This window comes from Dermacentor silvarum, chromosome 10 (assembly GCF_013339745.2).
Source record: "Dermacentor silvarum isolate Dsil-2018 chromosome 10, BIME_Dsil_1.4, whole genome shotgun sequence".
In the NCBI taxonomy this organism is placed as follows: Eukaryota; Metazoa; Arthropoda; class Arachnida; order Ixodida; family Ixodidae; genus Dermacentor; species Dermacentor silvarum.
This window is the reverse complement of record NC_051163.1, coordinates 122,849,589-122,875,438: the sequence shown is the minus strand read 5'-3', so window position 1 is coordinate 122,875,438 and position 25,850 is coordinate 122,849,589. Positions and strand designations below refer to the sequence as shown.

The window sequence follows — 25,850 nt, the reverse complement described above, 5'->3', positions numbered from 1 at the left end:
TGTCCTGAGCTAACAGATACTTAACGTGACGTACAAAACACGTATCGCAAGCTCATCAACAACGATCATATTTTGGAGTGTCAGCAACCGCCCCACGCACTTCGATGCTTTGAAAAGCTAAGCGATCACGTGTACTGAACGTTGCAATTTCGCTATGACTAAGCAAGGCGCACCGATTCAAATGTCACCCATTCTTATACAAACAATGGGATTCGGGCCAGTTACATGCAATCGTTTCCGGCGGCTACGATCGTCTAAATTGATTTCGATGGCGCCGCGTTGCCTTGCATTGCGCTGCTCGGATATACGTAGACATTGTCTTTGACAAAACAAAGATCTCTGTTTTTGTTATCTTCTGCGCACCGACTACGCAACACACCAAAGTGCGCGATCCTCGAATGATCTGCATAGCGGTTAATGTGGGCCAAGGCTTGTTGGGAAAAGAAAAATCGACTTGCGTAAGCATCACAATGAAGGGCCGCGACTGCCCCACCGCGGCTTTCGCGACATTAACCAGTCTTACCCCATTCAGGCTACACGCCACTAACTGACGGACGTTTCGTCACAAGCAAAACGGCGCCGGTGGACCGGGCGCACGCAAAAGCGTGCACTGGCTGTGTTAGCATCGCCTCGTGTCCCCGATTAACGGCGTTCCGCGGGGCAGCAGCCGGCGCCGCTAGCGAGGAAAAAGAGAGGGGAGAGCCGTCGGGGCACTTACCATGGCGAAGAGACGGTATTCCTGGCGGGGTTAAGCCGACGGCCCCGCTAGACTACGACGGCACGGGGTCGCGACGAGAAACGGCGCAGCCATGAACGCCGTCTCGCAGGGAGAGCACGCACGCAGGCCGAGCCGAAACGTCTCGCGCGCGCGCTACACCGCCATGACAGCACCGTGCAACAAAACAGAGGAGCCACAACTTCCGGCCGGCCGGCCGGCCAAACCACCACGACGACGACCACTGGCACAACGCACGGGGAAAAGAACACTGCACACGTCGTCTACCGCCGCTCACAGTCGGCGCGACGGGCTGGCGGCAAAGCTTGACATGTCTTCGTTACTTCACCCTCTCGCGACGGTGACGACGACCAGGGCAGGCGCGGACAAAAGATGTTGACGGGAGGGGGTTCGCCACACAATCGCAGAAACGGAACCCGGTCAACTCCGCGGCTGCGAGCGAACGCACGAACTCGACGGGCGCCGCGCGCAAAACCCGCTCCCGCACCGCTCCGGCCACCTGGCCCAACACGCGCGCCGCGCACCTGGGAGAACAGAAGGGAGACGGGCTCTAACCAATGAAAACGCGCCGTCGCCTTTGAACAACCGTGACGTCACCCTGCGTCATGACTTGAACGAAGTACGCGGCAGCTAACTCGCGAGCGCGCCGCGCGCGCCAAAAAACGCTTCGGTTTCTCCCAATGGAGCGACAAGACGTCATCCGTGACGTTTACGTTGCGGACACTTACGTCACGAGGAGCTCATCGGGGTCCGCTCTCTGCAACCGAAAGCACCCTGGCGCGAAACGGGTGCGTTGGATTTTGCGCGCCAGCGTCATACGTCACGTTGCCAGCGCGAAGAGTAGACGGCGAAATAAGGCGATCGCAGGAATGCCGGAAAGGAGGACCGGAACGCGCGGCGGCGGCGGTCGTCTCGGGCCGCGATGCGCGCCCCAAGGCGCAACAGGTCGCGCTGCCGCCGCGCACGGTCGGTGGCGGCGGCGACGGAGGTCGGCGTCCTCTTGCTCGGCGCCGGCGTTCCTCGGGCGGTGGACGGTGAACGCGGAAATACGGCGCCCCTCCGGCCGGAGGAGACAAATGCCAGAGACAGGCACCCCCCCTCAACCCCTTCTGCTGCGTGATTTTCATTCATTTATTTCGCAGCTGAGGTGCCGCAACTGTTCGCGAGCCATGCGAAGCCCGCTTGACTACTCGCCCGTTTCGAGTACTGCTTACGACATGGCCGCTCGTTGTTTTTCTTATCGGCTTAACTATGCTGCTGTCGTTAAGTGGAAGGATTTGAAATACTTGCGCTGCCCCCCTACCGAACACTTCTCTCTCTCTCTCTCTCTCTTCTGTCGCGCTTGCTTCCGTCGTTTTTAGAGACAGTGGTTTTACTTAACTGCTCTGTCAAAGTGTTGAAAGAAAACGCGAATGAAACGGGGGGATTTTCGAACGCTGTAGACGATGTAAGTGAATGAAGAAAGTAAGTCACCCTGGTACAAATGCAACGTTGTGTGCGGCATTAATAAACTACTTCCCCGGCATTCCATCACACTTTCACGCTAAGTTCTGTTTCACGTGTTTTTAGCATAACATTTACACACATTCTGAAAGGCACGCACAAAACTTCACGTTTTAAACAATAAGTCAAGAAGTGCATCAACGGTACTTATAAGTGAGCAGTATCTTGAGATATCTTCGTGAGTAAAGGTCATTTTTCCGCTCGATCAATTCGAAGTAAATTAATTTCGAAACGAAAAGAAATAAAATCGACGGGTCGTATACCGAACAATTTCAGCCCATAAAATCAATGGCCACTTGGAAATGGAAATAAAAAGGGGCGAAGACATCTTTGTCCCAGTGCGTTTTTATTTCCATTGTTGCGCAAAGTGGCCATAGGTTTTATGTTTTGAAATTTTTCGCTAGGGAACTGAATAGCCCAGCAACACGTACTACTGGGTCGTACAACGCATTGAAAGCTTCCCATTTCGACCCCTTAGCAAAACAAAACTAAGCTGTCAGTTGTAGCTTGACTGAGAAAGAAAAAAATCTTCGCCCGAAGATTTTTATATATATATATATATATATATATATATATATATATATATATATATATATATATATATATATATATATATATATATATATATATTAGGCAGGAGTATCATGGGACCAAGGGAGTCTATCTTTAGTAACAACCATATGAATCCAACGAAAGCTAATGGCAGTTTAAGTGTTGTTTTTTATTCGAGTGTAGATATATTCATGAATAAGGTTTGGAAAAGCTTAAAGCTTCGTATCCTCAATAAAGAAAAAACAGAAATGAAAGAGAAAGAAAAGACAACTTGTCGCTCGTCTGAGTCAAACCCATAACCTCTGCATGACACTTAATTGCGGAGTTCCACTGATTCTGTTACGGCGACGGCTGGGCTTCCGTCCACTTCCTTAGGTATTCGCAGCCCTGGGAGTGTTAGCCAGCGCTCCTCATGACCATGGCGGCGGATGCGAAACATAATATAATATAACATCTGCTTTAACTTGTCTTCATTGTATGTTAGTTTATTATTCCTTTAATGACGAGGCATATAAAAACCCTGAAAATGTTTATTTTCTATCTAAATCTGCAAAACACATCAAGAAAAAGCCTAATGAACACAAATGAAAAATATCTTGCGGAAATTGTTTTAGCAATAGGGGGAAAATCCCAGGCAGAAAACTGGAAGTGGGCTTCACCTCGAGCCACCTAAGGCTTCGTTTTTGATTTATTTAGACAGCTCTCATCATATATGAACCGTGGGCATGCATTTCATTTGCTTTACAACACATGTGTGACACCACTGCAGCTGGACATCTTGCTTCCAAAACATAGTGGGTCGCCTGCCAAACTTCTTCATCCTTGTCCGTGTACCTGCTCTAAACCAACAAATGACGCTTGTAGCCTGTCATTCAGTGTTGGCCGAACACATTTAGCCGGAAAGTTCGTACTCAACGCTGATACTCGGCAAGAAAAACTTTTTTTTTTCTGGTATTTTGCCTGTAGGCAAACTCGTCCATAAAGGATTATATTTGTTGCCATTTTCTGAACTGCGCCCTCATAGGTGGCTCACACATTCGCCCAGTCGCACTAATATTAGCCCTGTTGTTAAGGATGAGAGGGATTAATTTAGAGATGTTCTAATAAAGACAACGATGGCCTAATGAATCCAGAAGGAAGGTCCCTGGGTGGTGCTTCCAAAGCCCGAAACTCGTTGTTCTGCAATTAGTCGTCTCGCAGTCAGCGTGGTATAAAATTACACTAGAAACGCAATGCCTTTTATACGCGACACCGGTTGAAGGGACAAGAACGAGTGTAGCTCAGCGACGTCGGCATACGTAATTGGTATCGGTGGCAGTGTGCAGCAGCGCTGGTTTCCACAAGTATATACTCGGGGACAACTCTACTTGACATTGCGGTGGAAGCTACAGAACCGAAACGCATGCCTGCCCTGCGCGCCAAGAAATGTTACTAATATCTTACTCATTAACCTGGCTCAAATAAATACTGCTTTATTTATTGTGAAGCTAAAACAATTATGGGAAGTCGTAGGTAAAATAAAATTATTGTTCACTTTATATATATATATATTTCTTAGACAGCACTATGTTTTCTACACGCCTGCTCTCCGCAGTAAACATGGCGTCCCCGACGTATGCTGGTCCGTTTGCGGCCGCAAAACTCGCCGTTTAGTTCTCCGAGAAAAATATACTTGAAATGTGACAGAGAGTGGCTCTCAAAACATACCGAGCAGGTGGTATTCAACGTGTATGCTGGTATAAGGCTCTCTCCCATTGACGTTTTGCATGTATACGTTTTTCTAAACGCGTTAACGCGGCGAGCAAGCAAAGCCGAAACTAGTACGGAAATCGGCTGCAAGCTACCGGACAACTGCGCGAGTAACACGAATGTGCAGGAGCCTCGCCTCCGTAGCCTTCGCTGCACTGCCAAGATAAACTGCCCCGAGTGTAGTGGAGTAACCAGGAATTTAAAAGAGAAAAAAAATGTTTTTTCGGAGGGGGGGGGGGGGGGGGAGGCAGGTAGAGGGCGGGGCAGGCGGGTGTTGTCACACGTCGTTTAATGCCAGATATCCCTGGTTCATAGAAAATTCTGTAACGATCATGCGTTCATCCAAAAACGGCTGCTGAGAAGAGGTAACACTTAATCGACTGGCCCTGTAGATGCTTGGTTGGGACTGGTGGAAATAATCGAACAAGTTAACAGTTGTGGAGCACCCGGGTACAAAAGAAACCCGTAGCTTTCGACGAATGCAGCCGCATTCTGGGAGGTATAAAAGAGAATGATGGCGTTCAGCACTGTTTGCAGCAGTTTAGACGCGCCATGCCAGGTGATGGATGCGGGCCTAAAATGTCTGACCGCAGTTTCGCAAAGGGCGATGAAAGAGACTAGACGGTGGCTTTTCACGCTTTCTACTTGTGCTGTATAAATGTACGAAAAGGCGAGGACAGGAAAACACGGACAATCGAAGAAGGCGCGAACTTACCAACTTTTCGCAATCTTACAAACCAGTTGCCAACTTACAAGCAGTTGTAAGTTGGCGCAGCCTTCGTTTGTCCGTATTTTCCTGTCCTCACCTTTTCGTACGTATATATAGCGCAAGCAAAAACCGTGTGCATTTTTTCCGCCAGGCTGGCATAGGAGTTGACTCTTTGTTTCATTGTAATGACGAGTTAACCGAAAGAAGTTTCACAGCCCATTAACACGGGCACCTAGGAGCTATCACGTGCAAATCATATACTTAACAGTGTATACTCGTATATAAGAATATCCTTATTAGTATAATAATATACTTTCACACGAATAATATAAAAAAGATTTGGCTCGCAATGTTGGTATTCAGAGTCCCATAATTCGACTGCAATGTTTATTTAACACCACCAGCAATAATGCTGACAGTTTCCTAACTGACATCATCACTCCTCATCAGTGACAATCATGCACTCCTCTGAGTTATATATATATATATATATATATATATATATATATATATATATATATATATATATATATATATATTTGTCATTGTTCTCTTCTCGTGTCTTCTGCGTTTTTTTTTTTCGTTTTTTTATCCTTGTGCACAAAATGAGAAGGCAAGTACGCTGTATTTTTGGCATAGTAATAAATAATTCAATGTCCGAAAGAAAAAGCAAGGAATGTTTTCGTATGAGAACCAAATAAGCATTCGATTAAGATTTCCGAGAAATAATTACCAAAAAAAACCCGCTCTAGGAATTTCGCGACTAGAGCTCCAGCCGAAGAGGTTCCCGCCATCGTCCAAGCAGAGAGAGAGAGAGAGAATGATATATGAAAGGCAGTGAGGTTAATGAGGACTGAGCCCGGTTGGCTACCCTACACTGGGGGAAGGGAAAATGGGAGAGAAAGGTTAAGAGAAGAAGCGAAAGTCCGCTGTGGCTATCGCCAACGTTGTAACAGTTCACTGCTCTATATCGGAGGGGGTCACTCAGCCCGGATCACAAACGGTGATTCAATCCCGTAGCTTAGAAAAATAGCAGGCTCTACGTTACGCAACCAGGAATCGCCAAAAAATTATGTGGAACATTGCAGCTCTCGGCTGTCTGGCGCAAGATATGTTGCCAAGAGATGTGAGCCCGCCATTCAATTTCGTGAGACAAAGCAAAGCGTTTCCGTGTCAACATCATCAGTAAGTAGACGCATTAATAAATATATCGAATAATAAGCCCCATTCAGATGCTAGAATATTCAGAAGATAAAAGAGAAAGCTGCTGGCAGTGGCGCAGCTTACGCCAATTCAGCACAATAAGTACCGCAGTAGCTGCATTGGCAATGACCCAAGCACTGTGCGTTTCAGTCGACTGCATAGGCCAACGGTTGGCACCACCGTCGCATTCTAGGACCTAGACAAACATCAAAGAATGTGCGGTCAAGCGAACCCTCGCCCATGTTCAAGACAAGGGCGTACCACAAGTCACAAAGAAAAGCTCGTGACACAAAGTGAAGGAGTTGTTTATATTATTCAAATATCGCACACGCGGGAGCATGTAGGCCAATAGTGCCGATATGTCTGCCACTGAACGACCTTGTGAGCGTAGGCATAACGTCGAAAGGATTGTCACGATTGTGGTGGTCGCCTTCGTTTCTCTAAAGCGTGTGTAATCCCGAAGGCAAAAAGACAGGCTTAGCAAAGAATTTTTTTTGTATGGAAAGAATATCAAAACGCCATAAATATTGAAGCGTGGTGGCAATATAAGTACCTCGGCGTATACATAAACGAAGAAAATACTTACTCAAACACCCGCAAAGATAATCTGAAAATATAGGGGAAGCGGAATGCAGCAATAATGAAACACAGAGCACTGTCGGGCCACAATAAGTATGAGGTGGTGCGTGGAATCTGGAAAGGAGTAATGGTGCCAGCGCTAACGTTCGCAAATGCTATTATGTGGTTAAAATCGGACATCTTGTTGGGGTTGAAAATGAACTAAAGATCAGTAGGCCGGTTGGCTCTGAAAGCCCACGGTAAAGCCGCAAATGAGGCAGTGCAGGGTGACCTGGGTTGGGCCTCTTTTGAAGTCAGAGAAGCGCAGATCAAAATTAGATTTGAAGAAAGGCTCAAGAACATGGATGAAATAAATGGGCGGCTAAAGTGCACAAGTATCTGTACCTGAAAAGAGTGCACACAGAATGGAGGAAGAGGTCAAGGAAGTTGGCAACCAAGTACAGGATAATGGAAACTGTAAATGGACAACCAGGAGTCATCAGAAAGAAAGTGAGACGTGAGACAAACAGAGACAGTGAATTGGATACAAAGAATGAAAAAAAAAAAACAATGGATATTTACAAGAATGAGAAGAAAGAAATTAAAAGGGAAAATCTGTACGATAACACAAAGGGCAGTGCCTTCCTATTTGAGGCTCGAGCCGGTTGCCTAAGGACCAAAACATACCGGAGCAAATATTCGAAACTTGATGAGGCATGTGTATGCTGCAGCAAAGATCCTAATGGATCTTTGCTGCAGCATAAACATCCTAATGCACATTCTAATGGAATGCACATCCTAATGGAATGCACATCCTAATGGAATGCACATCCTAATGGGATGCACATCCTAATGGGATGTGAAGGGCTTCACCCTGTGAGACCAGTAGGTAACGTACACCTTCCAGAAGCGCTTGGGCGTAAAGTGGACGGAAGCATCAACCAGTCAGCAGTCGCGATAAGCAAGAGACGTTTAAAGTATTGGTGGAGGAAAGGATGGAAAATTGATACGACCTGATTTGATCTCTTAGTCGTACAAAGTAGATATTGAGGAAAAAAAGATTAATGAAGTGTATACAAAAATGCTGGATAAAAAACATGTATAGCATACCTGTTTAAATCACACAAGCTAGGTGACTATTCGTCACCGCCCCGTTTCAAAGGGGATGCCAATAAATTATCATCGTCATCATCATTAGCGCGGTCTCTCTGTCCCTGTCAGGCAAGAATTAAGTACGAAATACTTTGGCGGAATAATCGACGCACGGCCATCTGATGAGTTTTATTATTATTATTATTATTATTATTATTATTATTATTATTATTATTATTATTATTATTATTATTATTATTTGCAGCTTGTGCTGCCGCTCTGTCTTCATTTTTTATTGGTTGCTCCGTGGAAAGTTCATTCACACCTGCAGTCATGAAATTAGGCTTTCACTTGTTAATTCAGCGCTGTGCCTGTTCTTTTACGGCGTGCTCGTTTTAACGTGCCCTAAAGCTTTCATTACAACAGAGCTTTAGTAGAAGAGCAAAAAAAGGACAGGTTCATAATATCTAGGCCCTTATTCACTGAAGGACTGATATTATAATATATAATATTATGACAGCGATAAAAAGCATACTTTGTCGCTCTCCCATTTTTATATTTCAGGCGATCGACCTGATCTGTCTAACTTAAGCATATGCGGCACTCATGCCATTCTGTACCAAGAGAAGGTTGCTAATAAAACATATTTCTCAGAATCTTTCTGCTGAGAAACTATAACAAAATTAGCGTTGATTAGAGGCGCACCTCCTGTAAGGTACGCTTTGCCTCCTAAAAGGGCTTGTGGTGAAGACAACCTACTCGAAGCATGGAGTGAAGCTACGTCGCGTCCGTGTTCTGTCTGCTAGTTATGTGCATAAGAAAACATATAAGCACTTGGTGGCGCAGCTGGTGTTCGAACCAGATCATCAGGGTTTGGATATCACTTATAGTTGTAGCGCTTATTGGACGGCTTCAGAATAGCGTCGTGGCCTTAGTAGGTCCAACATAATTACTTTTTGGAGCCTTACGGTACACGCGACCATAAGACGTTTAGTTAACGTAGGGTAGCGTAAATGTACAGAAAATACAAATGGACGCGACGCCATTTGGTGCCTGGTGTCAAACCGAAGACAATGCATTTGCAACCAACGTGTCGTTTCTATGTAGATGCATTTCATCTGGTTTGTGGACGCCAGAATAGCTGGCGCTGCGATCTTTGTCAACGATATATTTATTAGCCTATGCAAACGCTACGTACAGTCGACAACAAAGGTTAACGGACCACCCGAACGCGCGCCAAACGGCCTGCTCCGCGACATTTCGGGTACGTCAGCTGCGTTCGATGGCAGTCCTGGAGTGGTAGGCCGGAGATTTGTCCTCTAGTGTGTTCGGCGGCCTGTCAATTTTCTTCCTCAGCACGAGGCTCTCCTATTTTGCTCTTTCTCACGCCACGCGCTTTTCGCCAGTCGTGACAACGTGCTTCCGTCTGGACAGCTGCATCCCTATTGGAATTATATAGTAGCCGGGTGCCACTGGGCTATCAGTGCGTGCCGCCAGGCTGGACGCTTTGCGTGAGAACGAGCGAGTAGAAGAGCGTCGCGTGGCGCTGGATAATTTACACGTCGGCGCACAACAAGATGACACGTTTCCGGTCTATAGCGCTGCTCCGAATGGCAAGGTGTCGTACCGGCACAGGTGGCGCGGAGAGGCAGTTTGGCAGGGGCTCGCGTGGTCCGTAAATTTTTGGTGTCGGCTGTACGTTAAGCTTTTCTCACAGCGAAAGACCGATTAAGCATTCCGATAACCATGGAATGCAACCTAAAAGTCAAGAAACTATACACCGATATCAAAGCAATGCACTCCAGATCATACGACGCGGTATTATCAGATCCTACTTAAAACTCTATGGCGTGACTCAAGCATGCTGCTGTGTCAATCACCAGCCTTCATCGCACCACAATTTTTATCACCGTCATCCTCCATCCTCCCTTTCTCCTTTCTTAGAGCAGAGTATCAATTTATAGCGAACAAGCTACGGAAAGCACACGCTCTGCTTTTTCTATAAGTGAAATGCACTTAAAGTACTGATAATTGGAGAAGTGTTTAACCCCGCTTTAAAGCGATGCTGAGATGAAACACGAAGAAAGTTCATAATACTGCAGTACTCTTTCATTAAGGTACCTGTGTTCCTGTCACCGGTGAACCACTGGCTGCTATAGTATTGTCAATGCTAACATTAAGAATGAGGTCCGCGGACTTGAATAGAAAGCGTGTTTAACTTATTTATGTGACTTTACGAGAAAGTGGCCTTCACTCATTTATATAGCCGAATTTAAAGCTCGAATGTGTTTTATGTGATTTTTCCCATTCCTGTGGCTTTCTAGCAACTGTATCGCTACGTAACAAGGACAAGCCGACGCCACTTAAAGCCACGATCTTCTAAACATCGTATATGTTAAAAAAAAGATGGAACTACATTAAGAATGAGAAGGTCGAACCTCCACTTCTTTACTGTTTAGCGCGTAAAAATAAATGTCATCACCTCATTAACAATAAATGTTTTCTCTCTCTCATCACCGACGGCCGACCTGTGCGACGGAATCGACAGAATTAAGCAGTAATAGCACAAAGTAACAAGGCGTAAGAAAGGGACAGACCACATCGCTAACTAACAACCACATATTTATTATTCAAAGCAGCATATCTATTGTGTGCCACCTTTCAAGAAAAAAAAAAAACCGAGAAGACAGAAAGGGAGTGTGCATGCGTGCAAGCAGTGCGAAAGGAAATCACTCCGGTAGGAATTACGTCACCTCCCGAAGGAATGTAATGAAAGGGTAGCTAACGCATGCATCGCCACAGTTCGGCGTGTGGAAGGCTTCGGACATGAGTCGTGCTCTCGCTCATCATTTTGATCACTGTAGGGCAATCTTTACAAAAAATGGCTCCCAACCACATTCAACGGAGGGCAGTGCATGACAGGTGGCTATGTCTTGCTTGTTTACTGACCTTATTCGAGAGTCTGCGCATGCGGTCATTCACTCATCGCCCCTTTTGTCTGACACAGAAACGCCCGCAGCAAAGAGGTATCTGGTAAACATCATTACAACGGCAATTAACATACTGCTGTCCTTGCTTTTTTTTCTTTCCCAACTTCTTTTACTCATAGTCTCCCGACTGACTTTTCGGAATAGACTACCAAGCTTATTTGGGGCAGTGAACAACGGCGTAATGCCAGCTCTCTTAACGACCTTTTTTTAGATTATGCGATACCATGTGCACGTACGGAATTACCGCGACACGTTGAAGCGAGCAGCTCTCCGGCTGAGCGGTCCCCAAATTCTTGTTATTTGGAGAGTTCATGCGTATTTGGAGCTTTCCCCGCACGAAAAATTTACCAGTACAGTTAACACGTTGGGTCCCTGCTAACGTATGATAGGGATGTAGCCAGGATATATTGCTAATCAAGTGAGTCCTCCTGGGTGTCTTTTCTTAAAAGCAGATGTATCACTGAAGTATGCAATATTATCGGCAAATTCATTAGCTATTTTACAGCTCCATTCCTGCAGGTTTATTTAGGTGAGTGGCACGCAAATTAAGTGCCGCGCTCACATATATTATAAAACTTGTCTCTTTGCATGCGTGTCATTCCGTACGGTCTTCAAAAAGCATGTGTCATACCTATTTAGGAATGGAAGGCGTCGACATGTTAAGTTACAGGCCGACTTCACTACCCACGCTTTTATCATAAAGTGTGAACGTGTAAATTGTGAGAGGCTTTCAACTTTCCTTACTAAACTCAACGTAATATCCTAAAACCAGCGAAGGCATAAAAAAAGGCACCCGAACAAATCTTTGAACATTCAAGATAAAATAATTGCAAATAATGAACGAAAGTTTATCCATTGGCTTACTTTTTTGACCTGACAAATGCTTTTGATTTGGTAGGCCATTACATTCTAACAAAAGAATTGCAAGGTAGGCAATTTGAGGGGTGATAGAGAGTTCGCCAAATAATTATTTGCGTAATAGGAAATATTTTGTTCAATCTGGAACTCTTTAATCTTGCGTGTTCATACTAGAACAGGGGTGCCCCACAGTGTTCAAAGTTAGACCCGTTACTCCTATTTATTTATTTATTTATTTATTTATTTATTTATTTATTTATTTATTTATTTATTTATTTATTTATTTATTTATTATTATTTATTTATTTATTTATTTATTTATTTATTTATTTATTTATTTATTTATTTATTTATTTATTTATTTATTTATTTATTGCTCACAGGCCCCGAAGAGCATTGGGTGACGGGCATATAAATAGAGTATATAGAAATACAGTACAAAGATAATAAACCAGGGTAACCGTACAGCAGACACGGTACAAGGCAAATACACAAAATAAACACAAATTTGATTCAAAAGGGCGTAAAATACAATATTACCACGGGCATTAAAAAAAAAAAAAGCAAAGGCGAAAATGACAAAAAGGTATAACCAAGCACAAGTGAAACAGTAGTACAAAATAAAACAACATTTAACACAACTGAAAGAGTAGTACAACAGAAAACAGCAATTAGGGCAATACTAAAGCGATAAATGCTGGCATAGATGTTTTTTGAACTCTCCAGGGTGAGAAAAATAGATTAAGTTATCAGGAAGATCATTCCAGAGCTTAATTGCTTTAGGTAATGCCGATGAATTGAATGAGTTAGTTTTCCATGTATGTGGTGCAGAGATCATTATGTAAGCGCCGTGAAGATCGAGGAGGCACTTTCAGAGGCAAAAATGAAGTACGGGTGTGAACATATTGTTACGGGGAGAATATAAATAGAATGGATATATTTACAGGGTAAGGCGCACAACGCTGCAGCAATCGTTCAGGGGAGCGCGTGCACACCAGAAAAACCACCCGTCGTCGTCGTCATCGTCCAAGCACCGACCACAGGATCGCCGCTCGTGACATTACCCGCCGGCGGCAGAAGCACCGTCCCGGTGCAATTAGGGCCCGGGCTGAGAGTGGTACGGTTTTAGACGCGAGACATGGACTATGTCACTCGCGATTGTTGCAGAGGCCGACGTAGGATTTAGCGGAGCGATTTCATAGGTCACATTAGTGACTTTGCGTACGACGCGGTAAGGGCCAGCATAACGGGAGAGAAGTTTTTCGCATAGGCCAACGCGACGTGACGGGAACCACAGCAAGACGAGCGATCCTGGAGGGAAGTTCACCTCCCGGTGTCGGCGGTCATAGAGACATTTTTGTTTGACCTGTGAAGCCGACAAGCGATCGCGGGCAACCTGACGGGCGATGTCAGCACGGGCAAGAGCATCACGAGCATAGGCAGAGGATGTGTCTGCGTGAGCATGAAGTATGGTGTCCATAGGTAATGGTGGGTCGTAGCCAAACAGTAGATAAAAAGGTGAATAGCCAGCTGTGTCGTGACGAGAAGAGTTGTAGGCGAAGGTCACAAAAGGCAAGTTAATGTCCCAGTCTCGGTGGTCCTCAGACACGTACATAGCAAGCATATTTGTGAGAGTACGGTTGAGGCGTTCAGTAAGGCCGTTTGTCTGTGGATGGTACGCAGTGGTGAACTTGTGATTGGTCTTGCAAGAACGAAGAATGTCGTCGACCACTTTAGACAGGAAGCAGCGGCCGCGGTCCGTGATTAACTGACGAGGAGCACCGTGGCGCAGGATGACGTCGTGAAGAAGGAAATCGGCTACATCAGTAGCACAGCTGGTGGGAAGTGCTCGTGTAACAGCGTACCGCGTTGCGTAGTCAGTAGCGACTGCAACCCATCTATTGCCAGTGGTTGACATGGGAAAAGGCCCTAGAAGATCGAGTCCCACCCGGAAAAATGGTTCATCAGGGATGTCGAGGGGCTGAAGGCTGCCAGCAGGCAGTAGGGCAGGAGTCTTGCGTCGCTGGCCGTGGTCACAAGCCGCAACGTACTGTCGCACAGAACGGTAGAGACCAGGCCAAAAGAAGCGCCTACGGATGCGATCATACGTGCGTGACACGCCTAGGTGTCCGGCCGTCGGTGCATCGTGAAGCTGGCGCAAAACAGTAGAGCGAAGATGCGCGGGGACAACAAGCAAGAGCTCAGCGCCGTCAGGCCGGGCGTTGTAGCGGTGTAAGGTGTCATTGTGGAGCGCAAACATCCGTAGGGAAGGGTCAGGGTGTGGCGAGTTGAGACCGTCTATAATAGGCCGCAAAGATGAGTCGCGGCGCTGTTCGTCAGCTATGTGGGCGAAGTCTGTAATGGCCAGAACAAAGGTGTCAGATTCATCTTCCAGTGTATCAGGGGGATCGACCGGGTATCGTGACAAGCAGTCAGCGTCTTGGTGAAGCCGTCCAGATTTGTAGAAAACAGAAAATGAGTACTCTTGCAAGCGGAGTGCCCAACGGCCAAGGCGACCAGTGGGATCCTTGAGCGAGGAGAGCCAGCAAAGCGCATGGTGGTCTGTAATAACTGAAAAGTGCCTGCCATACAGGTACGGACGGAATTTTGCGATGGCCCAGACGAGTGCTAAGCACTCGCGTTCTGTGATAGAGTAATTTTGCTCCGATGGCGACAGAAGGCGGCTTGCATAGGCGACCACGCGGTGGAGGCCGTGCTGCTGTTGTGCAAGGACGGCGCCTATACCGTGGCCACTGGCGTCGGTACGAACGTCCGTGCTGGCTGACGGGTCGAAATGTGCTAGAACAGGTGAGTTCGTTAGGATGGCAACGAGCGATGAAAAGGCGTCCGCTTGGTCACGACCCCAAGTGAAAACGACGTCCTTCTTGAGTAGGCCAGTTAGAGGGCGGGCCACTTCCGCGAAGTTTATGAAAAGTGTTTATGAAATAAACACAGAAGGGAAATAGAACGCCGATTTTCGAGTATCTGTATAACATTAAGGTTCTTTAGCTGGGAGACTCTGTATCTAAATGATACTGCAGTATCTAAATGATATCGGAAATTTACCAGATTGAGAAAAGATTGTGATATATGAAGGTGGTACAATTGTGCCTTCTGCTACCGATAATGTAAGATAATCACCAAAACAAATCACAAGAAACTGACCACATTGCAACAAATTCTTCGCTGCAGATATGCTAACTACCATGGTCGTTATTCACATCTCTGGCTGGTTCATTCGTCTAAGAATACGACATGCTGCATGCAGACAATATTTATAGCACAAACAATTCCTATAGATAAGCGCAAAAAATATTTCAAGAAATACAAATTAAATTCTGGGGGTGCCAAAACCATGATTTGATTATGAGGCGCGTCGTAGTGTTTAATTGTTTAATTGTGACCAGCTGGGGTTTCTTGATGCACGGTACACAAGTGTTTCTTGCATTTCGCCCCCATCGTAATGCGGCCGCCGCGGCCTGGATCGAAACCACATCATCGAGTCAACGTCGAATTATTATTGGAGCACGTGTAGCCCCTTGTTCTCATATGTAGTAGCGACAGGTACATACAGAAGGCACACGAGACGACACTCGGCACTAGTCCTATTGCCGTGTCGTTGTGCTTGATACAGCAAATGAGAAGGCGACATATCTACGCGTTAAAAAAGAAAAAAAAACATTTGCTTGATACTTGAAGGCAGTTCAAGGTCATCATCGCTGTTCAATTCGGTTCTTATTACCGTATCACACCGACTGGCTCGTTACGAACGGAAAAACAAAACTTATTTCGAAATTTAAATTCCAGGGTCAGTTGTTAAAGGCCGCCTCTCATTGTATGTGAACGAAGTAACCTTCTCCTCGTGTTATTTATCCATATACCATATTTGCATCAGCGCAGAGATCGAGACATCGTGTCATGTATTGCCATGTTGATGGTGCGTCGCGAACTTTCGCGTCATCTCGCGGTATGCGGAACGGACTTCACTTGCGTTTTTCGGCGGCTGTGACCACACAACTGTCAATACCAAATTAATGTCGATTTTTTCAAACGCTTACGGGACTAACATGGCTGGACCTTTTCCACATACTTCCGCAGCGTGAAAAAAAAAAAAGAAATGAAATGAAACCTTCCTAGTGAGGATGAATATTTTACGTCATAGTTTCCGAGTTTACATTGAAGATGATTGAAGATGTGGCGACCAAGGACAGTGCATACCCCTAGCTCTCAGCAGGCCTCCTAAGACAGGAGTCGCCAGCAGTGTGTCATGCATGGTTTTTTTATCTCTAGAACGCTATTGACCCTTTTCGCGGAGCAGTTTGCTCTAGAGGAACGAGATGGCGTTTTCGGCGGCGCGCCATACGTTGCCTCAGCGAATGCGCACGAATACGAAAACATTACTGCTTCTGCCCTGCTACTGTCCGATCAGCTGTCGGAAATGCAAACTGGGTGTTCACTAATGCACTGTACCCAATTCGTGCTGCAAAATGTGCAATGATAAAGGGAAGACGTGTGCGGTAGTTCGCTGCAAAAATAGTGATTCACGTATTAAGGAAGGAATGAACGTGTGTTGACGCTGCTGCATAAGAACTGCTTGTGTTGCGGGCACTTTGTGTTGCACGGCTTTCCTCGAGGATAAAAAAAGGTAATTGATCCGCCAACGCTGTATATATAGCTAACCTCCAACGAAAGGACTTCAACACCGGAACGTCGGCACTTAAGAGTGAGTACCGCTCGTTACAAAAGGAAGTAGCGCCACTTACTGGCATAGTAAGCTTCTCGCACGTTATCTACACACATACACGCCTACTCGCACGCAAACTTACGCCCACCCTATCGCCAACGTATCAATAATAAGTCGATGGGCGCACACTTGAACCAATGTGCCGAAGCATGAGTGACGGCGACTACATCGGCAAGACACGAATGTTTGAAGATGAACGTTTCGTGACGGTCCACAGAGTAAGCGAGGGACTAGCGATAATGCGTCTTTGCTACAAGCTACCGCAAAGTACAGAACATTTCCATTCCAAGCTTTGTGCGCAGCAATAACAAACTTATCTCAGCAGAGCACACCAGCGAGCGATTAGACTGAAAATAAACAATCAGATAGTGACCGCACCCAGGAACTTTGCTGAGTCAGAAACCTGACAAGCCGATGCTTCAAACTGTTTGCCGAATAAAGAACGAAGAGCACGCAGATCCCGATTTAATTCATAAGCGGGAAGTTTGGACAGCTTGGAATACATTTCTAGCCCCGCTTTTACTACCAACACCGTATGCGTGGGGTTGTTCGTGTTCGTGTTCGGGTAAAACCCCGATTTTTGCACCCTGAGCATGTTTCAGGAGAATCGGGTTAAGCCCGATTTCTCCCCGAATTCGGAAACCACATACCAGCCTTTTTTTTTCTTTATTACGCTGTGCGGAGTTTGCGGTGCTCACGCGCTAGCTACCCTGCCTCATGACAATTAAGTTAGATCCTGTTGACCTCGAGTGAACTCCAGTGACCTATAGACTTCATTTCATAAGCACCATGCAGCACTATGTACGCTACACGGCTCTCAACCAATCGCCCATCGAGCGCGCCTAACACTTAGTAACTCACCGTGCCATTCTACGTGGGCCAGTTGATGAAAAGCGACAATAGGCCCACGTAATGGGCCTATTGTCGCTAAACCCACCTTCAATAGCACTGACATTGTTGTGCCTAACAAATGGAAGCTGTGATGTCGAGAGAACTTTCTGTCAGCTGAGATACGTTCGAAGATCCAGCAGGAGACCGACATGTTGCGCAGGCAGATGATAATATATTTGTTAACAAGGATGTGTAAAAAATCGATGACCAGCTTTTCATGAATAAAATGTTTTATTTCCTTGAAATTATCAATGCTCTTTACTGTCATTGCCACTTATTAATTTCTGAACAAACGACGAACTTAGGAGTATTTGCTAGAAAACCTTGCCCTGATGTCTCCCCGATTACCAGCTTGAAACAGATCGTTAGTTTTAACGCGTGAGCGTTAAGGAGCTCGTGATATTACGCAATGTATTACTTAGTACATTTGTAAATTTAACCCGAAAAACCAGAATTTTGGAATTATTCCGTAAAAACCCCGATTTTTACCCCTGAATTTGAAAACATAGTGCCACGAGACGGGATGTTACTGCCGGTAGGACGAAGATGACGGCGACGAAGTGACCAGAGGCGCGCGACAGCCTTGCATCGGTCGCCGCTGCTTGTGGTTGTTATAACCTTTGTATATAGTCATAATTTATAAATAAACGCTATTCCCGTAACAATATAAAACCCGAAAACGGACAGCCCCGCGTATACGCTGCTCGTGCAGTTTGGACAAGGTGTAATGAGCTCTGAAAGCACTTACATGTCCTCTCAAGCTGCGGTCAAAGCTTCGTGTCGTGCACAAAGCCACCGTCAACGATATGCGTCGAAACGGGGTTTGCTGCGCCGCAGCGGCGCCGCGCGCTTGCAGTGTAAACGTGGAGGCAACGGAGGCAGCTGAGGCAGGCAATGGACGCGTCACCACGTGATCAAACATGGCAGCGCCCACGGGAGTGCCGCGAGAAGGTTCAATAGCCGGTGCTGGCGCTTGCTTTGCGGAGCACCGGCGCTCGCGCGATGATGTGATCGTCTGGTTAATGAGAAAACGTTCCCAGAGCCTGCCAGTCTCTAATACACAAAGCGAGCAGAACTTTTTGTTTGGCAAGTTGGTGCATGTCACTGAAGTACTGAAGCGTCAAACAGACGACACCGTCGTTGTCTAGTCGGTGTCTCTTCTTTTGTCATCTCTTTGGCGCTTCAGTGCTTCAGTAACACAAAGCCAGGTCTGACTTCGCCCTATAACGCCCAACATCACGGACCGATGGCGGGCTTGCAGAAGACGGAACACATCTGTCAACGCCGAAGAGGGCAGAAACAGACACACCTGAGCTGCCTGCAATATCCTGCCCACTATGCCGCGCAGAAGAAGCCAAACCAAGCATCAAACACCTGTTTTGGAACTCTCCCTCCACACAAGATACTAAATATAAATTTACCGGCGTATGTGGTGCCACAATTAAGCTACGATGAGTATATCTCCCCACCGCCTAATCTTCCTCCGGAAACGCAGAAAGGTCGTCTGCGATCGGTGTGGAAATTGGACACAGAGACCAAACTCATCGAACGGACGTTCAGCACTTCTGGTGCAACTAAATCCATGACCCCTCCCAAGAACTCTCATACCTGGTCCAGGCCATAAAGTACCTTCTCCATGTAAAGTTTTATTCATTCATTACTTTATGCGGCGCTAATTCTGCTGCCGCTACAAGGACAACGTTCAAGTTAATGTACAAGTGGTCTCAGGAAAACGCAGCCACTCTCACCGTTAAGCGCCTGTTGCGAAATGACAAAGGCCAACATAAGTGCCACAGAAAGACGCCAACCCACGTTCCGCTTGGCCATCTCCGGGACCGCATACGTGGCTTTGTTCCAGTGCTCTTCGCTTCTTGAGCATTCTTCGCACGCACATTCACGTTGCTGCTTAGCGGATTAACGAAGCGAACCGTAGAAGAGCTCAGTGAAACGCATGCCCCGCTGAAAGTGAGTGAACTTTCGCACGGCACACTGCTGGCGCACTGATCTCGGTAATGCAATGAGCCAGCAATGCAAGGTATCACGGCGGTGCACAGTGCACCGCTATGAGAGAAAGAGAGAGAGAGGGAGAACAAAAATAAGCTGAGAGGGCAACCAGAAAAAAAAAGCCCGGTTTGCTACCCTGCACGGGAGAAAAGAGAAAACGGACTTAAATAGATAGGTATAGGAGATAAATGATACTGCCAAAGAGAGAAGGACGTCCCGTATTTTTTTTTTTACTACCTTTAGTCAGTCAGCTGGTTCACTCGGTTGCTTTGTTGTTGTCTATTAGTTACAAAGTATAGAAAAATTTGCCACTGAAGCGCCGGTTATTAAAAAGTTGTCGCAGTTTCACCTGAAAGGCGAAGCATCAATTGCGATAGCAAATTTGTAGAGAGCTATACGGAGTAATGATATTAGCTTTATCAGCTGTATAAACTTGGACATGCAGCAGCACCGGCAACACGCATAACTGTTGTCGACGCCGTCGGCGTTTTGCCCGCGTTCGCTCAAAATGCGTGCGGCGTTGGTGACTGTTGCCGGAGCCTCTGATATAAATAGGCACTTGGTGCCGCAGCTAAACGTCGGCTCCCTTCCCTCCCCCTCCCCCACGGCCTCTCGCGCGTCGGAAGAAGGCGTGTTTGCTCTACATATATGGTGACTGTAAAGGAGGAAAGAGACGCCTACTTCTGCAGCACTTAAGGGAGCACGGCGCAGAACGCGCGTTTGTTCTCCGCCGTGCGTTCATTCCCCGTAAAAGCGCGCGCCCCTCGCGCTCTTTCACTCGCACATACAGCGTTCGGCGCGCGGCGCCGATTTCATCCCCATTGACGTCATACGGAACCTCACGGCGACGGCGACGGCGACGGCGACGGCGACGCCGACGGCACAAATCTGCTTTTGAGTGTCCATATAATTGCTATCGCAATAAAATCAACCGAGGAAAGAAAATGCCTCTTGCGTAAAACCGCGGCCGAAAGGCCCTGTGACAGCGAGTACAGGAATCGTTTATCGATTTACGTACAATATGCTATCAACCACGTAGCCACACGTAATTACAAAGAAGATATTGAAGTCTTAATTGCAAGTAGAGGCAAATTTAGAAAGCCTTTGCAAGATATATGTCCAGGAGAAAACCAAGACGAGATGACTAAGACTACGGTGCACTGTGCTCGAAATGACTGCAAGCTTTTATGTGCAAAGGTTGAGGGCGTGAAACACAGAAGAACATGGAAGAATGCCTACATGATGTTAATCTGTAAGAAATGAGGAGTTGGAGTTGAAGAATGGTATACCTATTACCTTGTTGTTGGTATTGTACCAAGGTAATTAACTTCCAGTGAAGTAAGGGCATACTTCACTAAAGCCATCCCACAGAACAGACTGATTATAGACGAAAACTTTCATCAGTGGATCGCAACTATGTTATTCATAAGTAATAGAGTAGTAAGCGGAATATAACCAACCCCTTTAAATGAGCATCATATACTGCTGAAAGGCATTGGATTTATTATATAGATACCTGCAGGTCATGGAGACATTGTGTAACGAAGGTGTAAATGAATACACGAATTTCTCGAGAAATACTTACAGGATTTTGCCACTGTTCTTCACAAGTGAAAAAATGCCGGATACGACGGGTACATGACACGAATGAAGACACAATCTCCACAATGTCATTCACGGTATGCTGGCAATAAATATTAAAAATGCGAGATGGAAAGGATTAGGGTTAGGAATTAACCGGTAATATCTCAGCCATCTGCGATTACTAGAGTTGACACTGTCCTCCTCAGTAACTCTGCTGATGACTTGTATCAAAGATTGAAGACTGGAACCAGCGAAATCAAATAGTATAATGTTGCTTGAAGAATAATACGCAAGAAACAAAAGTAATGTTCAATAATCTAGCAGAGGAACGACCGACCGTGGTTGATGACTATCATTTCGGCCAAGCACTCAGAAGGGCAGTGATCGCAAGAACCTCCAGACTATTAAAAATAGGTTACAGCGCAAATGGTATAGCCACTCCGATGCGATGGACGGCAGCTTAACGATGTCCTTGAAGAGCAAATCATATAATCAGTACAGATTGTGCCAGTACTGGTTCACCTATGGTGGCCAAGTCTAGTGAATAACAAGCTTAAAAGAAGCTACAAATCATGTAGTGAGCAGTTGAGCGGGATAGGCACGACATCAGGGAACAAGGAGGCGATACTTAGATAGGAGAGCAAACGCAAGTAGATATAACATAGTTCAATTGCAGTTCAGCAGGTCGTATATGATGCGTCAGCATAACTAGAGTGACCTAGAATATGGGAGAGTGTCCAAAGCGCCGCGCGAATGCATGGGAGGAGCGAGGACCTTTTTGTGGGAATTCCCGCGCCGCGGCGCTGCTGTACCGGACCCGTTAAAGCCCCTTGATGTTAGAAAGTAGCGACACTCTCCCCCACGCGCGCGCTTTCCTCCTCAATTCTCCTCGGATTTCTCCCTCTCACCGGCCGGCGCGGCGCTGGTCATGCGCGCGCCTATGGTGGCCGTAGAGTATAAACGAAGTATCTTCGCTCTATGTGATAGTTTACTTGAAGTGAATCGCCAAAATGAGTGGGAAACAAGCTTAAAAGAAGCTTACAAGTGTGCAGACGGGTTGGGCCTCTTTTGAAGTCAGAGAAGCACAAAGCAAAATTAGTTTTGAAGAAAGGCTCAGGAACATGGATGAAAATAAATGGGCGGCTAAAGTGCACAAGTATATCTACATGAAAAGCGTGGACACAGAATGGAGGAAGAGGTCAAGGAAGTTGGCAAACCAAGTACAGGATAATCGAAACTGTAATAGACAACCAGGGTCATCAGAAAGAAAGTGAGAGAAATAGAGACCGTGAATTGGATGCAAAGAATGGAAACGAAAAGGACAATGGAGATTTACAAGAATGAGAAGAAAGAAATTAGAAGGAAATCTGTACGATAACACAAAGGGCAGTGCCTTGCTATTTGAGGCTCGAGCCGGTTGCCTAAGGACGAAAACATTATCGGAACAAATATTCGGAATTAGATGAGACATGTGTATGCTGCAGTAAGATCCAGAGACCACTCAGCACATCCTAATGGAATGCGACGGATCCACCCAGCGAGAACCGTAGGTAACGTGCAACTCCCAGAAGCGCTTGGGTTTAAAGTGAAGGAAACATAAACAGATCAGCCGTAGAGATCAGCAAGAGACGATTGGAGTACTGGTGGAAAAAAAGTAGGGAAAAGATGGATGCGACCTGATCTCTTAAAATCATAGGCAGCGGTACAAGGTAAATTTTTGAAAAAGAAAAATAATGATAGGTATACAAAAATGCAAGATAAAGAACATGTATAGTATACCTGATTAAATCAAGCAGGCTAGGTGACTATTTGTCGCCGCCCCGTTTCAAAGGGGATGCCAATAAATCATCATCATCGTGGGCTTTCTTCGCTGCGGAAGCCGCGCCAAGGCGGCGGGCGTCTGCTACGAGCCTGACATTTTGGTTGCTATTAGCCAACAACGCGATAATTTGGGATATATTAAGTACCACGTCACCGCAAGATAATACCGCAGTGACTCACCGCACAGAGAACGCGTTTGCCGGCTGTGAATACGGGTATTTTGTCTATTTCTTGCTAGCTCGTTTGGTCCGCGCTTACGCGGCTGTTTGAGTAACGCATTCCGCGCGTTTACTTTATTTAGTTATGCTTGGAATGAGCAACGTGAACGTGCTGCAGAAGAAAATAAGCTGGAGACCGCGATAATAACCAAGAGAACGTAGCAGACATGGCTAGCTCATGCTAACGCTTTTACACCCTATCGTTTCCTTTCTTTTATTTCATGCATTCGATTTGCTTTACAAGACTGCATCCCGTGCTCTGTTGTTTCTTTAATATGGCGAAATCCTTAACTGGGCTCTTGGGAAGCGGAATGTGCCTGTTGGCCGATGCCGTGGTACCAAAAATAAATACAAACCGCGTAACTTTCGTGGCTCGTTCACTTGCACAAATATGTGACTAAGATGACTGATGGGTCATGGCATTAGTAACTTGACATACTTGCACTCACGTCACGATTAACGATAACAATATGAGGTGTGGTCATATGACGACGGCCAGAAATCCCTCTGATGCTGTGGGTGTGACGATAAAAACGTCTTGAATGCCAATCTCGATCTCAACGTGTCGAACTTACCCATATATCACGAAGAACTGAGAGCACAGGTAAAGGGTAATAATCGGAATGATAATTTCTGGGGTTTTACGCCCAAAAATCAGAATATGGCTATGAGAGACGTCGCAGTGGAGGGCTCCGTTAATTTCGACCACCTGGGTTTCTTTAATGTGCCCCTAAATCTATGTACAAGGGTGTTTATGCATTTCGCCCCCATCGAAATGTAAGCCGCCTTGGCCGGGAATTGAACCCGCGTCCTCGAGCTTAGCAGTCCAACCTAACAAAGCCACTGAGCTATAGCGCGGCGTGATATAGGTAAAGGGTACGCGAGAAATATACGCGGCAAAAAACAAGACAAACCAAAATAAATGAAACGCTAACAGTGCAACATTGTATACGTATGCCTCATTTCATAGTTACGAGCAAGCGTCAGAAAACGAACATGATGGATTACGTATGTGCAACTCATCTTTCGCCTTCTTGTGTTGCAAGGGCGCAAACACTACGCGAATTTTAACATGAAAGTAACTTTAGGAATATTTATTGCGTATGCTCGCTGGTTCGTACACAGCAAATATACTTACTGATCAACAACTACGTACTTATATATAGTTACGTAATGAAAGAGGCAACAAATCACCAGAACATAAACTTTTCATTTTTCGTTGTTATTGAAGGTAACTATTTTAGGGATATGTAGAATCAATAGCGATATTTGTAGTGCATCAAACACAGTAATTTTCAAGCCGATTTTCCACACAATATAATGCAAGCACAAACATCGCCACGTGCCATGAATGCTTGTTAGTTTACGTAAAAAATCACAAGTTACGCAATAACTATGATATAATGAGAAGTTACATGTTGGTAATTTCAGAGAGGATTCACGGATAATTAAAACAAGGCTATTGCAGTAATAACTTTTACATAACAAATTAGTAAATGGCTAGGCCAGTAGTAGTTATCTATTCATTTCAATGTCGAAAAAAATATATTGTAGTGGGGAAGAGAGTCAGCAGCCATTGAGAGAGAATGACGAAGTCCAGCAGCCCGGAGAGCGCGAGACAGCGACCGCCGCTCTTCCAACAGCTTCAGCTCTTGATGTTGCCTTATTCATCTTGCGCAGCTTCGTTCTTCGCCATGGCGCGCCACGCGAGCTGCTTAGCGACCGAGGGCGTGTGTTTCTTTCTCAAGTCGTCCAAGAGCTTCTCAGTGAGTGCAATATCATTCATCGCACCACTGCAAGTTATCATCCACAGACTAATGGCTTGACGGAGCGCTTTAACCGAACACTCGGTGATATGCTCTCCATGTACATAGCCCACGGTCCGGAGCAGCAGCGGCGCGGCGCGGCAGTTCACAGAAGAAGGCCCTCGCCGGAGCCGGCGCTTTGGACACTCTCCCATATTCTAGGTCACGCTAGCATAACGGGCGTCAAGAGAAGACGAGTGGGGCTAGCTTGTCCGATAAGGTTGGCAGATGTCTTCGTCCTGCAGTGGACACGAATAGGCTGACATTGATGACGATTATGAATACGTGTCAAACCCGATCTCGTTGCTGCGAACATATTGAGTACGGAATGAGAGCACCTGTATCCTCCAAATGCTACGATGCGAATGCAGCCTCCAGGCGGAGCACCAGGCCAGCTATAGGAAACATAGATGCGCCGACGCATCCAAACGTTGCTAAGGCGCCCTGGCACGTACAGAATATGGATGTCGCACTGGCGTGACTCTTTAATACGAAGACGAAAATGTCGCATATGCACAGGTATAACATGTTATTGATACCACTCATGCTTTTGAGGTTGAGAGAGAGAGAGAGAGAGAGAGAGAGAGAGAGAGACTTTTTAATGGCTGAAAGGTGGAGAGGTCGGCCTGAGTAAAGTGCCTTTAGCCTGCTACTCCATGCTGGGGAAAGGGGTCGGGGAAATAACAGTGATAGGATGGGAAGAGGAAGGAGGGTGAAGACGATGATGTGGGCTGCACAGCATACCGTTTCTGTGCATCGCGTACGTGCACACTTCACAGAACAGCACAGTCATCTTCGCGGGCAGAGGTATATAGAGGTTACTGCAGTGTATC

At 46.0% G+C, this 25,850-nt stretch overlaps 1 protein-coding gene across 4 annotated transcripts in view; it reads right to left on the bottom strand.

The window, feature by feature from the left end:
* The window catches only part of LOC119466567 (uncharacterized), a 293,541-nt gene that overhangs the window by 144,860 nt on the left and 122,831 nt on the right, over nt 1–25,850 (bottom strand). For 2 of the 4 annotated variants that reach the window (XM_049657420.1, XM_037727092.2), the window contains exon 1: nt 719–1,237. The exons of the other annotated variants lie outside the window; for them this stretch is intronic. Coding sequence is in view for 1 of the 2 variants with exons in the window: in XM_037727092.2 (XP_037583020.1) it covers nt 719–721 (3 nt within the window). In the remaining variant the exon portion in view is untranslated. Of the gene's footprint in view, nt 1–718; nt 1,238–25,850 lie in introns of those variants that run through there. 4 annotated transcript variants of the gene reach the window in all.